The sequence below is a fragment of the Podarcis liolepis genome (assembly GCF_965112155.1).
Source record: "Podarcis liolepis genome assembly, chromosome: 10".
Taxonomy (NCBI): domain Eukaryota; kingdom Metazoa; phylum Chordata; class Lepidosauria; order Squamata; family Lacertidae; genus Podarcis; species Podarcis liolepis.
The window spans coordinates 1,304,233-1,318,622 of NC_139562.1; the positions used below are offsets into that span (position 1 = coordinate 1,304,233).

Genomic DNA, 14,390 nt, shown 5'->3' on the forward strand with positions numbered 1-14,390 from the left:
ATTTTATTTTCTAAATTCTGCCCGGCACCCCAAATCATGACACCCTTCCATCACAAGGGAGTTCCTCCAGCCCCTCGGTGGTTTTGATGGCTCTTTCCTGAGCCTCATTTTTCGCTCTGCGGAATCCTTTGTGCTCTGCAGCCACCGGAACCTGGCTGGGGATTCCAATGTGGCTGCTTCCTAGGTCTGTATAAAAGGCCTGAAAAGGCTGGCAGGCAGCTTTATTTTCGATTCCGTGCCCCCCCTCTAATCTCCGCCACGGAATTTACCTTTCCCCCCACTGTTGCGGCATGCTGAGTTGATTCTTTCATTGAGTTATCTGCCGGCAGCCAAGCCTCTCTCCCTGCCCCCCCTTGCGTCTGATATGCTCCCCACATCTCTCTCCGCATTTAGCGAAGGGCTTTCTGCTCCCTCTTTGGGCTGAGAGGCTCCCAGAATTAGCATATAAACACCTAGGCGTTGTGTCCCTCCCCAAGTGCCTCCTCCTCCTCTGCGGCCCCTTCATCTCTTTTAAATTGCTGTCATGTTCTCCAAGGCTCCAGCTTTCAAATCTTCCCAATCCCCCCTTTATCTGGAGCCGCTTGCAGCAGCAACATCCTTTAGGAATGGAGTTGTCACAAGTCCCACGCTCCCCAGAAGTCTCTTGAAGAACGGCCCGGCGTCCCTTGCCATCTCAAGCGCTCCATGGCGCGTCTTCAAGTGGCGCCAGCCCTTGTGCGGGGGCTCAGCTGCCCCCCAGTGCCTCGCCATGGAGCCCTCTCCTAGACACCCCCGGCCCTTCCCGGCTCCGGAGCTCTCCCTGGCCAGCAGGCCCTGCGCAAGGAGCAGGTGTCGTGGTGGAGAAGGTGCTCCGGTATTCGGCCCCTGTCGGCACTTTGTGCAAGTATGTTTCCAAGCGCGCTGGCATGCGCCACCTTCGCCGACCCGCCTGCTGTCCTCTCTAGGCGGCTTGGGGGCAGAGGGAAGTTTTCCTCCCTCTCTCGTGACGCTGGGACTCATCAACCTCCGATGAAATGGAAGGTGAAGATTTAGGCCAGGTACAGTGGTGCCTCGCAAGACGAAAAGAATCCGTTCTGGGATTCTCTTCATCTAGCGGTTTTTTCGTCTTGCGAAGCAAGCCCATTGACGGATTAGCGCTATTAGCGGCTTTTAGCGGCTTATCGGCTTATCGGATCAGCTGATAAGCGGCTTAGCGGCTTAGAAAAAGGGGGGGGGAACCAGCAGGAACTCGCAAGACATTGTCGTCTTGCGAAGCAAGCCCATAGGAAGTTCGTTTTGCGAAGCACCTCCAAAACGGAAAACTCTTTCGTCTAGCGAGTTTTCCGTCTTGCGAGGCATTCGTCTTGCGGGGCACCACTGTACAAGAAATCCTCCTTCACGTAGCGCAGAGGCAAACAGTGGAACTTGCTTCCACAGGAGGAGACGGGAAGGGGCCACACACCTGCGTGGCTTTAAAAGAGGACCAGTGGCTCTGCAATGCTCCTGAATGCCAGTGGCTGGAATTATTATTAATTATTTATTATTATTTTTATTATTATCATCATCATCATCATCATCATCATTTGTACCCAGCACATCTGGCTGGGTTTCCCCAGCCACTCTGGGCGGCTTCCAGCAAAATATTAAAATACTGTAATTTTAATAATATTAAAATACAATAATTCACAGGAGGGGAGATGTCCTGCCCACAGCCTTTGCACGTGGCAGGCGAGTCGCCGTGTCACCCAGGCCCCCATTGCAAGCCCATCTTTCTGTGTCCCCAGTTGGCAAACTTCCCATTTCCTGGAGCCTGAGATGCAGGAGAAGGAGCGGTTCCTGAGGAATGGCTGTTCTCTTTGAAAGACTGGCTCCACCTCTCTCTTGCCCAGGGAGCTCTTCCTGTGTGCCTTGAGGTCTCGCCTGCCTCTCTCCTCTGAATCAGCCACCTTGGCCATAAGGGAACTTGTTCCCTGATAGCTGTGATTTCTGCACTGCGGGGAGTTGGACTAGACGAGCCTTTGGATCCCTTCCAGCTCTAGAATCCTGTCATTTTGTCCTCCACTCTGGGCTGGGAGGCAGTCAGTCAGCGAGGCCAGGCCCCTTGTTCTAGCTCTGTGCTCCTACGGCTGTGCTTGGTTTGCTTTGAGGCTGCTCCCCAGGACTTTTCTGCCCCCCCCCTGCAGCCTCTGCCATGCTCTTCCTTGCTGGGTCCTGGCAGGGGTCAGGCAGGGCTCCCCTCCCCGCCAGCCGCGTCCTTCCCCTGCCCCAGCCCTCGCTTGTCAGTATGCTGGGGAACATCGCATGTGAAAGGCAGCCTGAGCCAGCTTTCCCCGGGGTCATTAATATGTGGCAACGCTGGGTGCAGCGATTTTGCTGCACAAAGCACTTTTTCCTCTGATTTATTCACCTATTTCTTTCCAATGCTTTTCTCTCCCTCGATCCAGTCCAAGAAAACTCCTGTGCTATATTTATCTCTCTCAGGAGCAGCAAAGCAGCCTCTCTCTCTCTCTCTCTCTCTCTCTCTCTCTCTCTCTCTCTGGCAGGAGCAAGGCCTGCGGCTGTCTGGACTGGGGGCTTTGTGATGGGTGCTGGGGAGAGAGCACCCAGCTCCCTCTGACCCCTGCGCCAGGCCAGGCCCAGCTCCCAGTTTGCAAGGTGGTGCTTTGGGAGAGAGGGGCTGCTGAGGAGCCAAGAGTGCTGAACTGCCTTGCCTGAACCGGGAGTGGGGAGCAGGGAGGTCTGCCAGGCGGTTGGTGCCCAGGGCTGGGCTGGCTTCAGCGGGTGCTGCAGCCGTCCCTGGCACAGGACCTGCGAGGCCAGCAGAGTCTGCAAGGCCAGGTTGGCGAAGAAAGCCCTTTGTCAGTCAGCGTACAGCTGAACTGTGGAACTCCCTCCCACAGGGAGCAATTCCTGGAGGAGGAGGAGGAGGAGGAGGAGGAGGCTGGTGGATGCTACCGGCCACGAGGACTAGGCTCTGCCTCTGTAGTCAGAGGAATCGTAGGAGGGGAGAAGAGGGCTCTAGGGCTCAGCTTGTGGGTTTCCCCCAAGGGGCACCTACTGGTCCACTGAGAGAGCCTGATGCTGGGCTAGATAATGAGTTCTTATGTACCTTGGCAGGTGAGCTTGGCAGCTCCATTTGCAAAATACTCACTTGCACAAAGGTGCACCCCTGCGCCTGCCCCTGGGGTGTGTGGCTGCCCCGTCCTGCCATGGCAGCACCTCCCTTCTCTTTCAGGAGCCCTCCCTCTCGGGGCTCCTTGCCTTGCTGTCGTCGAGAGGCCAGGTGGCTTTTGCCGTGCCCCTGGAGAGCGCCTCTCCACCCTCCTTACTCTGCTGCCCACCTGGGAGGTTCTCCGGCTGGCGGCAGTGGCGTCGCCCAGCTGTTCCCTGGCTTTGCCCGGCGTGCGTCTCTGGCAGGAGCCTGCTTCTAAATCCTTGTGTCACCTGTGCGGAGAGATTCTTAACCTTGCCACTTCCGCCGCTGTCATTCTTCCGGACGTGCGGCAGAGGGAGAAAGCAGAGCCCCATCTTCTGAGCACGGAGCGAGGTTTGGGCTGATGGCTGCCTGGGCTGGCAGGAGCCGGCCTGGATCTGGGCCCCCCCTGCACTACGGACCCGCAGGAGAATTCTGCATTAAATCCTCTGCACTGGTTCCTTTCCAGGCGCTTCCATTGGTGCTGCCCTAGACGACTCCTGCCCCACATACCTGAATGGCCGCCTCCTTCCCTGAGGGCCCTCTTGGGGGTCCATCCCCCCCTCAGAGGCTCAGGGGTTTGTGTGGTGGCCCAGGGGGAAGGGGCCTTCTCCGTGGCAGCCCCAGAACTGTGGGGCGCCTTCCCCACAGAGGTGCAGCTGGTGCCTTCATTGCACACCTTCCGGAGGATGCAAAAGGTCCGTCTCTTTGCCCCCCGACTTCCTTTGCAGTTGGAGGTGCACGTTCTCAGGACCCATCTCCTTTTACGGCTGGGAGTTGTCTTAAAGCCTTCTTAATATTGTGTTTTGATGCTCCGTCCCGGCCTTGGACCTTGGGGCGGCAAACCAACAAACAAGACAGACAGCCTAAGCAGGGAAACACAGGCGCCTCTGAGCAAACTCCTTGGTCCCCCTTTTTGCAAGGAGGAGTGCAGAGCCACTGGGTGTCAGCGGAAGGAGAGAGCGTGCCCCCAAGGCAGGGGTCTCCTGTGGGTCTCCCCCACTGGCCAGGCAGGGCACTTTGGCTGCCCCAGGTGTGTGGGGCCACGCAGGAGTATGTTACATGGCTGGGCTGTGAGCCACCGGAGCCTGGGGCCCTTTCTTCCGCCCTCCATCTTTCCGGGTGGCCTGTGTTGAACCTGCGGGCCTGGAAGAGGCAAGGTGGATGGTTTGGGCAGGGGGACAAGTCGTTCCTCCCAGTTGCTAGGAGTCTGGCTGGGACCCGGCGTTGGCGAAGCTGAAACGACAGAGGCCGCCTGCTTGGGCTCCCTCTTGGGGTTCCGCCTCCTTCCCCGCAAATCTTGATGGAGCGGCACTTGACCTGCCTCTGCGCCTCTAATCATGTAGCAGAAACAATCCCTGCCTCTCAGGCTGCGCCCGGCCAGCACTTGGCAGAGGCAGCTATTACAGGTAACAAGCTGGCATCGCTTGGGCCTCTGCGCCTTCTCGATCTCATGAGCCCTCCTGCCAGGTGGGGAGCCTGATGCAAAAGCAGACCGCTTTCACATAAAAAGCCAGATTGGAGGTTTCTAAGCAGAGACATCACCTTGCCAACAAAGGTCCGTATAGTCAAAGCTCTGGTTTTCCCAGTAGTGATGTATGGAAGTGAGAGCTGGACCATAAAGAAGGCTGATCGCCGAAGAATGGATGCTTTTGAATTCTGGTGCTGGAGGAGACTCTTGAGAGTCCCATGGACTGCAAGAAGATCCAACCTCTCCATTCTGAAGGAAATCAGCCCTGAGTGCTCACTGGAAGGACAGATCCTGAAGCTGAGGCTCCAAGACTTTGGCCACCTCATGAGAAGAGAAGACTCCCTGGAAAAGACCCTGATGTTGGGAAAGATGAAGGGTGCAAGGAGAAGGGGGCGACAGAGGACGAGATGGTGGGACAGTGTTCTCGAAGCTACCAGCATGAGTTTGACCAAACTCTGGGAGGCAGTGGAAGATAGGAGTGCCTGGCGTGCTCTGGTCCAGGGGGTCACGAAGAGTTGCTACCCGCAGCCTGTGGAGAAGCGCAGGCACCACCTTGCGCCTTGGGGGATCCCTCCGGGAAACCTGGTTTGGGCTGCTTGGAAGGGGGAGGTTTGGAGCCCCAAGACTTTGCTGACCCACAGGTGTTGGGTCTTCCCCAAAGGAACCCCATGTAGGGAGGAGCCCTGAGCCCCAAGGGATCTAGCAAAGCAGGCGAGTCTTGCCTCCTGGGGCAGGAATCCTCAAACTGTGGAGTGGGACGGGGCCATTGAGTCCGGCCTCCACCATGCAGACCCTGCAAGCGCAGCCAGAAGCTCCGTTTTGAATGTTTGTCGACTGGGTGCCTCCGAGCCATGATGTGAAAGGAGGATGTCCAGGCTGTGGAGGAGAGGAAGGGAGCTTCCTTCTCTGCTCCCGGTCAGGTTCTCTTCTGCCGGGGACTCTGTGCCACCCCAGCCTGAATTTAGGCTCTGGGGGTATTGCAGGGCCACCCCCTCCTCACCCCCCCCCTGCTTATTCCCACCCTCGGCCCTTTGCGCCCGCAGAGTCTCTGGGGCCACATCTTCCTCCTGCCTCGAACCGCCCCACCTCGCTCCCCCCGGGAGGAAGCCAAACTCCCCAGCGGGGACGTTTTGCGCATCAAGTGGTTGATGCTCTTGACAGATGCCGCCGCAGCTGCTATAAAGCTCCTTTATGGACCCCCGTCCTCCTTGTTCTCTGTGGCAGCGGCGCATCCGCCTCACTAAACCTTTATTTCAGGTTATGTCCCAGCGGTTGCTTTCCCGGCTTTATTGCTCCTTAAATTATTCCAGGAAAAAATGGCTTCCCGTCCGGAAGCCTCGGCTCGGCAGCCAGCTTCAGCCTCGGCTGATCATCATGCGCAGGGCTGAGCTGCGGAGCCACAGGCAAAATGCATCTCTCGCTGCCTTGGAGGGAATCGCAGGGCTATTTTGAGCGGCCTCGCAGGGGAAGGCTGGCCGGGCGCCTTTGCCTTGCGCCAAGGAGCTGCCCAAAGTGGCTCGCATTGGCTCCCTTCCAGCCTTCCTCCTCCTGGCAAGGCACCGGAGCGTGGAAGTGGATTGGGACTGCGCTTCCGCCGCTGTGGGGCAGGAGCTTGCCCCCTGACAGGAGGGCGGCTGCGGTGGTGGCTGCTCTTGTGAGGATGGGGGTGGAGGGGGCAGCCCCTGACAGGCTGGCACTGGAGACTTGTCTCACCTGAAGCCTTGCATCCTTGTCTTGCAACTTCCCACCCCTCCCCACTGGCCCCACTTCCGGCAATTGTGAGGGTTCCCAGTAGCCCCTGCCTCCTCTGCCTCCCCTGGCAAATTCTGTCCTGGAGAGCACTGGTAAGGGCATGTTTGAACTAAGAGAAGCAGTGCCAGCACCTTTTGGCAGTGGGAAGATGGATGGCGGCTAACAGATTGAGGTTCAATCCTGACAAGACAGAAGTACTGTTTTTGGGGGGGACAGGGGGCAGGTGTGGGGGGGTATTCCCTGGTTCTGAATGGGGCAACTGTGCCCCTGAAGGACCAGTTTGCAGCCTGGGGGTCATTTTGGACTCACAGCTGTCCATGGAGGCACAGGCCAATTCTGTGTCTTTGGCAGTTGTCTGCCAGCGCCATTTGGTATGCAGGATGAGACCCTATCTGCCTGCGGACTGTCTCGCCAGAGTGGTGCATGCTCTGGTTATCTCCCGCTTGGACTACTGCAATGTGCTCTGCATGGGGCTACCTTTGAAGGTGACCTGGAAACTACAACTAATCCAGAATGCGGCAGCTAGACTGGGGACTGGGAGCGGCCACCGAGACTATATAACACCGGTCTTGAAAGACCTAGACTGGCTCCCAGTATGTTTCCGAGCACAATTCAAAGTGTTGGTGCTGAACTTGAAAGCCCTAAATGGCCTCAAAGACCCAGTAGACCTGAAGGAGCGTCTCCACCCCCATCCTTCAGCTCAGGGCCTTCTGGCGGTTCCTTCCCTGCGAGAAGCGAGGTGACAGGGAACCAGGCAGAGGGCCTTCTCAGTGGTGGCACCCTCCCTCTGGAACGCCCTCCCATCAGATGCCAAGGAAATAAACCACTATCTGACTTTTAGAAGACATCTGAAGGCAGCCCTGCTTAGGGAAGTTTTGAATGTTTGATGTTTTATTGTGTTTTTCATACTCTGTTGGGAGTTCCCCAGAGTGGCTGGGGAAACCCAGCCAGATGGTCGGGGTAGACATAATAAATTATTCTTACAATCTGCACCCACGGAAAGGCCCTTGGGTGCTGGCCTTTCCAGCTGCTCTGTCTCCTGGGGTGCCTGCCGGCTGGCCCAGATCCTCCCCAGGAGCCTCTGGCACTCGGAGTCCTTCCCCCCCCCCCTGGCTCAGGGATGGGGTGCAGTGGAAGCAAGGTCTGTCCAGGGCTCCTTGCAGAGGAGAGCCTTCTGCCCTGGGAGGATGAGGAGGGCAGTCCTTGAGGGGGGCGGCCGCAAAGGAACCCCAGGCCTAGCCAGGCAGCCTCCAAGGCTCCTTCTTGGGCCTGGCCAGGCGGTCCTGGCAAGCCTCCCCTCCAGGGCAGGTCCTGTTAGGGGTCTGCTCCTTTTGTGGGGAGCTCCTTTTCTGGCTCTCGGTGATGATGATGATGATGATGATGATGATGATGATGATGATGATGATAATTTTTTTAAAAAATATTTATTCCCTGGCCAGAGCCGGGCTCAGGGATGCTAACACCAGTAAAATTACAGTAAAAACATAATAGGGGGGGGGGACCCAATTTAAAATACAGGTTAAAATGCAGTTTAAAATGCAGCCTCATTTGAAAAGTAGCCCATAGATCAAACCATAAGGGGAGGGAAACGTAAGGGTCAGACTGAGTCCAGACCAAAGGCCAGGCGGAACAGCTCTGTCTTGCAGGGCCTTCGGAAAGATGTCAAGTCCTGCAGGGCCCTGGTCTCTTGGGACAGCGTTCCACCAAGTCGGGGCCAGTACTCAAAAGGCCCTGGCCCTAGTTGAGACCAGTCTGACGACCTTGAGACTTGGGACCTCCAAAGTGTTGTCATTTGTGGACCTTCAAGTCCTCCGCGGGACATGCCAGGTTGGGTGACGCTGAGGAAACATCCTTGTTCCAAAGGTCTTGATGGAAGGAACCCAATGAGTCATCTGTTCCACCCAAGTTGCGGTGAATCCTTGACGGGCGGCCATCCATCCTATCATGGAAGGAACTTGATAAAGTCAGGAAAGAAAAGGAAGCTCACTGAAAATCTCTCTCTCCCTGCCCCTCTGCTTCCTTCCTCAGGTATCGAATGTCCCCGAGGTGCACGAAACCTGCCCGGCCTGGTCCAGGAGGGGGAGCCCTTCAGCGAGGAGGCCACTCTCTTCACAAAGGAGCTGGTGCTGCAGCGAGAGGTAGGGGGGCAGGGCTGCAAGGGGGGGGGGCGTTGTCTTCCGGTCGTCTCCTTCCTCCGGTCTTTCTGTGGAGCAGCAGCCGGCCTGGCCAGAGGCTCTGGCTCCCCAGGCTGGGAGGAGTCTGGCTGGTCCCTTGCAAAGAACTCTTGCCCTCCTTCTGGGCCAGGATCTGTGCAGGCAGGCAAGGGTTTGCTCGAGAGAGAGAGGCTGCCTGTCTTTTCTGGCCCGGGCTTGGCAAACGGCGAGTTGCGGCTGCGCAGACTGGGCTCAGCTTAAGCATGTGGCTCCGCGGGGGTCCAGCTGGCTTCGTGGGCAGAGGGACTTGGGCTTACGGGGCCACGAACTCGGGTGCTGGAGGAGGCGGCACAGGAGCAGCCCCATGACTTGGCCAAGCAGGGTTTTGCTGGGCCTTGGGCTTCCTTTGGGGAGGGGGGAGGAAGTCTCGCATTTGAGCCTGTGAGGCTGCCTCTGGGTCACTTGGGGGGGGCTGGTGCTCCCAGGGACCCCAAAGCCTCCTCCCTTCCCAGGACTTTGCAAAATGTGGTTTTGTGTGTGGTTCTTTGGCACCAGAAAATCCTTGTCTTTTGTGGTGTGAGCCGCCTTCATCTGCATGTGTGGAAATGAGCATTTGAGGTTGCCAGAGGCCCCCTCCCCAAATCGGCCAAGGTGTTGTTTCAGGATGGGGCCCTGGGCTCAGAACAGGTGGCCTCTTCCAGGCAGGGGGAAGCCAAGGAATTGAGCCTGGGATGAGAGTGGGTGGATTTGTGTGTGGACGTCCTTGGGCAGAGGAAGACCAGAGTCCCTCCCTCCCTCCCTGATGCCTGCCCCTTCTGCCCCCCACCCCACCAAACACCATAGCCACATGCCACCCTCCCCGACAAAATGCCCACCTTGGTTTCATGACCCTGGAACGCTCTTCTCCTGGCTTCAAGCAGGAGAATATTTATGGATCGTTTTTTGCGTTGTTGACCTTCGTTGGCCCTTTTAACGGCTAGCCTGAAATTGGCTTTGGATCAGGGCTAGTTGCTCAGGAACCGCTGGGGCGCCTTGTCAAAACTCTGTGCCACCCAAAGCTGCCAGCCTCGGACGGGCTGACCTTTCTCAGCCGTCAGTCACTTTGACGGCTTTGCCTTGCCAGCGGAAAGGTCTCTCCCAGGGCCTTTCTGCGCTTGCCTTGCTCTGCTTGTGCTGGGGCCTGGGTGCTCTGGACTGGCACAGCCCCCGAGGGTGGTTCTGCTCCGCCAGGGGTTGGGCTGGGCTGCCACTGCCCCCCCTTTCACCAGGCGGGGGCTCCCAGCAGGCGGGTTCAAGCCCCGGCCCCTGTCTTTTAGCAGTTGCTCCACTGGACGGACCTTCAGAGATGGTTGTGACCGTGGCTGAAGGACTCGGTTCTCAAGGTGTGCACAACAAGTCGTCTGTACATGCTTAGAGGCACTCTTCTTTGCTTTGCACCCCTCTCCCATCATGCCAGGGCTTCAGATGGCACTTGTGATGACAGAGGCTTCTCCCTGGTTAGGGCACCTAGCGTACTTTTAAAAAACGAGTGAAGCAAGTCTGTAACCGCCTCTCAGATTTTGGGAAGACTCCAGATGTCTCCTGCTGCGCCTTCTTGTTGTAATGGGAAGGGGCTGGCAGTGTTGAGGGCAGGCGACTTGGGGAAGGTTCTTCTCAAGTGGAGGGTCTAGGTAAATGTTGGGGGTGTGAGTGAGTTGGGGTCTCGATCTGCCACTTCAGACGCAGGCCCACTGCAGAAATGCCTCTCCTTTCACCCCCTCCCCAGCCACTTTCCCGCTTCTTGGGTGGCTGTTAATCTCTTCCCGCAAGGCGTCCTTACCTTGGCAAGGACACGGCGGCTTCTGAGCTGGCGTGGCACGAATCTCGTGCACTTTGCTTGTCGGAAGGACGCAGCACACTTTGCAGGCTGCCCCTTCCTCTGGCCCAGCAAAGTGGAAGGAAGGCCCAGCCGTAGTTGGCGGATAGTCAGCCCCTATGGGATGGCCTGTGGGTGAGGAAAGACATTTCTCCCAGCCGCTGGGACAAAGGCAGCAACAGGAAACTTCTCACATGTGGGCACAGAGGAGGCGCAAGCGGCGCTCAACATCCTTTCAGCCCTTTGGCCATTTGTGTCCCATGTTTGGTGAGAAGACAGAAGCACCATGGGGGGGTCCTGGGCAGGCTGTGGGTGGTGCCTGCGCCTGCTTGAGGGGTCGGCGGGTGTTGCTCTCCGTCTCCAGGTGTTCACAAGGCCCCCCTTGGAGGGGGTGTCAGCTTGTGGGGAGGCTGATGTAGCAAATAACCTTCGGAAGGGGAGGCAGCTGCCTGATTGAAAAGGGCTCTGATTACGGCGCGTTCACAGCAGCACCGTTTCCAGGCTCCGGCGAAGATTGCGCTGCCCTCCTCTAAATGGCACTTGCTGGGAATCGCAAGTGAGGAGATCGCTGCTGCTGCTGCTGCGCTCAGGTCCGTCTCCATGGGCTTCCTCTTGGAGCAACCGGTGGGGGGAAAGCAGGATGCGGAGCTCGGTGCCCCTGCCCTCTTTGCCCTGATCCAGCAGCTGCCCCCAGATTCCCCCTTGGTCTTGGCCTGGAAGTTCCCGGCCGATAGCCCCCAAGAAAGCCCTCCTTCGGCTGCCAGAGCCGTTTGCTGACTAATCTGTCAATCTGGAGATGGGAGGGGCCTGCCAATATTCCTCCTCTGGTGTAAGACCTGCCCCTCTCTTTTCTCCCTGCCGTCTCCCTGACCCGCTGCCTGAGCGCCTGGTCATGTGCAAGCAGGGACGGGGTGTGTGTGTGTTTGTGCTCACCATGCGCAGAGGCACCCAGTCTCCTCTCCCTACCCGCCCACCCCCAGTTCAGACCCCCTGCTCGTTAGGAGCATGACCGGCATGTGAAGAGCCGCCAACGAGGGTTGCCGTACTTCCGTGATTGAAACGGGCGCATGCCTCACGCCAGGCGCCTTTGGTGTCATTGTGCTGTGATTCATAATTGCAATGTTGGAGCCAAGATGCCCTCTGCAGCCACCTCGCTGAGCTGCTGCGGAGATGAAATGCTCCCGCTTGGCACGAGCCTCGCTCTTCCTCTGGGGTCGTCTTCAGAGCGCCTGGGCGTTGCTGCCAGGCCCCCTGCCCCCCCCCTTGCGCCCGGCGGATTCCCCCCTTGCAGCCTGGCCAAGGCCGTGTGGGTGGCAGGGGCGCAGTTGTTCAGGGTACCCCAGGCAAGCCTCTGCCCAGAATTCGTTTCTTGTTTATTCGGTTTGTATCTGGCCCTTCCTTCCAAAGGAGCCCAGGTCACCAAATTATAATGGAAGAAGAATATTTAAAAGCATTTCAATGCATGGAGGTGCAGAAGGGACACTTATACGTATCTGGTGGAGCTGTGAAAAAATCAAAAGCTTCTGGGATATAGTATACGATGAACTTAAAAAATATGTTTAAATATAATTTTGTGAAAAAATACAGAAGCTTTCCTATTAGGAATAACAGACACAGGTATAGCAAAAGAGGATCAAAAAATATTCCTGTATGCCACAGCCACCGAGGACCTTAATTGCCAGAAATTGGAAAAAAGAATTTGTGCCAACAAAAAAAGGAATGGCAGGATAAATTATTAGATTGTACTGAATTGGCCAGATTAACAGAGACAATTAGGGGACAAGCTAGACAAGAGTTCCAAAGAGAATGGGGGAAATGCAGAGAATACCAAACAGTGCCCCCAAATATACACCTGGACTTGTTTCGATTAATTTCTATAGGAGACTTGCCGGTTTTAAAAGTCATAATTGGGAAAAACGGTAATGATCACATATAAAAGAAACAGTACACAAGAAGTAAATAAGGAGGCCATTTACAGGATAAAGGAAGTCTTTTATTTTTATGTTATGTTTTCTTTGTGTAAGGGGATAGGAGTTTAATTTTGATAATTAAATTGTCAATGGTGGTGGGTTTGTTTGTATGTATGAGTTGTTGTGGGCTGTGTTGTAAATAAAATAATAATAATAATAATAATAATAATAATAATAATAATAATAATAATAATAGCAGCGTTGCAACGCAGATGCAGAGCCTTCTCTGCTTAAAAGGCTACGGTCTTCAACAGTTGCTGAAAAGGCAACAGAGGCAGCGCTTGTCTAATATTCCAGGGGTGGGAATCTCCAAGGGCAGAAGGGCTGCCCCACACCAGGCTCAATACCCAAGTAGTGTGGAAGGGATCGTGGAAGCCGCTGGCTGAGCAGAGTTTGTCACTTCTGACTGTGGGAGTGGGAGACGGGAGAAGAACCGTCGTTCGGATGCTGCCTTACTTTGAAAACTCCTTGCAAAGTAGGAAACTCCTCGGTGTGCTGGTTTACTCACGGCCTGGAGCTCTAAAAGCAATAGCAACTTTCAAAAAGAATTGTGGGGGGAAATCCTATAATTTACTTAGGAGACCATTGTACACAAATAAAAAATGCAGTTTAGCTGGACTGCGAAAATGCGTTGTAAAGAAACGAAAAACATGGACAGCTTAGAGAAATGGAAAATGTGGAGAATGTAATGAGAATTACCAGTAGTTTCAGAAGAACTGTTTTAAGGACCCGTGCAGGGGATGGGGGGAGTCACGAGATGCAGAGAATCTCATATATGGATATGGTAGAAGTACCCCCCCTTTTTATTATTTTGGTTTTTGTTTTGTAAAAACCAATAAAAAATATTTGTTAAAAAATAAATAATAAATAAAAGCAATAGCAGCTCATGGAGGACCTTTGGGAGGTGTCACCCCAGCCTAGAAAACGGGCAGAGACTCCTTGCAGAAGGAAGGCTGGAGTAGGTGCAGAATCAGGCCCTTCTCTGCAGACACAGAGGGGGTGCCCCCCCCCACTTTGGGGCTCCAGGGGGCAGTCCAGCCTTGCCACAAAGAGAGCCCTTGCCAATCCAGTGGCTCCTGGAGCCTCCACCGCCTTTGATGGATGAAACGGGCAGGCGGCTTCCTCTGGAGCGCAATGGGGCGTGAAATGGGATTATGAACACCCTCAGGAGAGGCGTGTGCAGGCGCCCGAGACTGGCGGGGCCTCTCCTGGGTGAGAAAGCGGAGGAGGTGGGTGCAGAGGTCCTGCTTGGAGAGATCTGTCCCTGCCGGCCTGGTGATGGCGGTGGCAGTTTAGATGGTGGCAGCAGCTCTCCAGAGTGTCTGAGCAGAGGGGTCCTGACCAAGGTGGTGCCTCCCTCGAATTTGTGGCCAGCGATAGGTCCTCTGGGCCTTCCAAGCATCTTGGGAGACTCCTAGACACCTTCTGCCAACCAGAGAAAAGCGAGCACACCCTGGAGAGCCAGTGTGGTGTAGTGGTGAAGAGCGGTAGTCTCGTAACCTGGGGAACCGGGTCCGCATCTCCGCTCCTCCACCTGCAGCTGCTGGGTGACCTTGGGCCAGTCACACTTCTGTGAAGTCTCTCAGCCCCACTCACCTCACAGAGTGTTTGTTGTGGGGGAGGAAGGGAAAGGAGAATGTTAGCCGCTTTGAGACTCCTTCAGGTAGTGATAAAGCGGGATATCAAATCCAAACTCTTCTTCTCCTCCTTCTTCTGGATCCACTCCGGGGGGAGAGAGACTCCTGAGACCGGCTGCTTCCACGGGGACGGGGCCCGCCTGCTTCTGCACAGCCCCTATGCGCCACCCCACTGATGGAATCAAAGCTCCGTAGACACACATGGGATTGGGGTGACAAGAGAGGAGCAAGAGGAAGGCATGGGAGTCGGTCCAGTAGACCTGAAGGAGCGTCTCCACCCCCATCATTCAGCCTGGACACTGAGGTCCACCTCCGAGGGCCTTCTGGCAGTTCCCTCCCTGTGAGAAGCCAAGTTAACAGGGAACCAGGCAGAGGGCCTT

General features: G+C 56.0%; 1 protein-coding gene across 1 annotated transcript in view; it reads left to right on the plus strand.

Moving 5' to 3' along the window:
- The window catches only part of SND1 (staphylococcal nuclease and tudor domain containing 1), a 222,995-nt gene that overhangs the window by 150,119 nt on the left and 58,486 nt on the right, over positions 1–14,390 (plus strand). Inside the window, exon 16 of the mRNA XM_083461073.1 lies at positions 8,424–8,533. Within this exon, the coding sequence (XP_083317199.1) occupies positions 8,424–8,533 (110 nt within the window). The remainder of the gene's footprint in view (positions 1–8,423; positions 8,534–14,390) is intronic.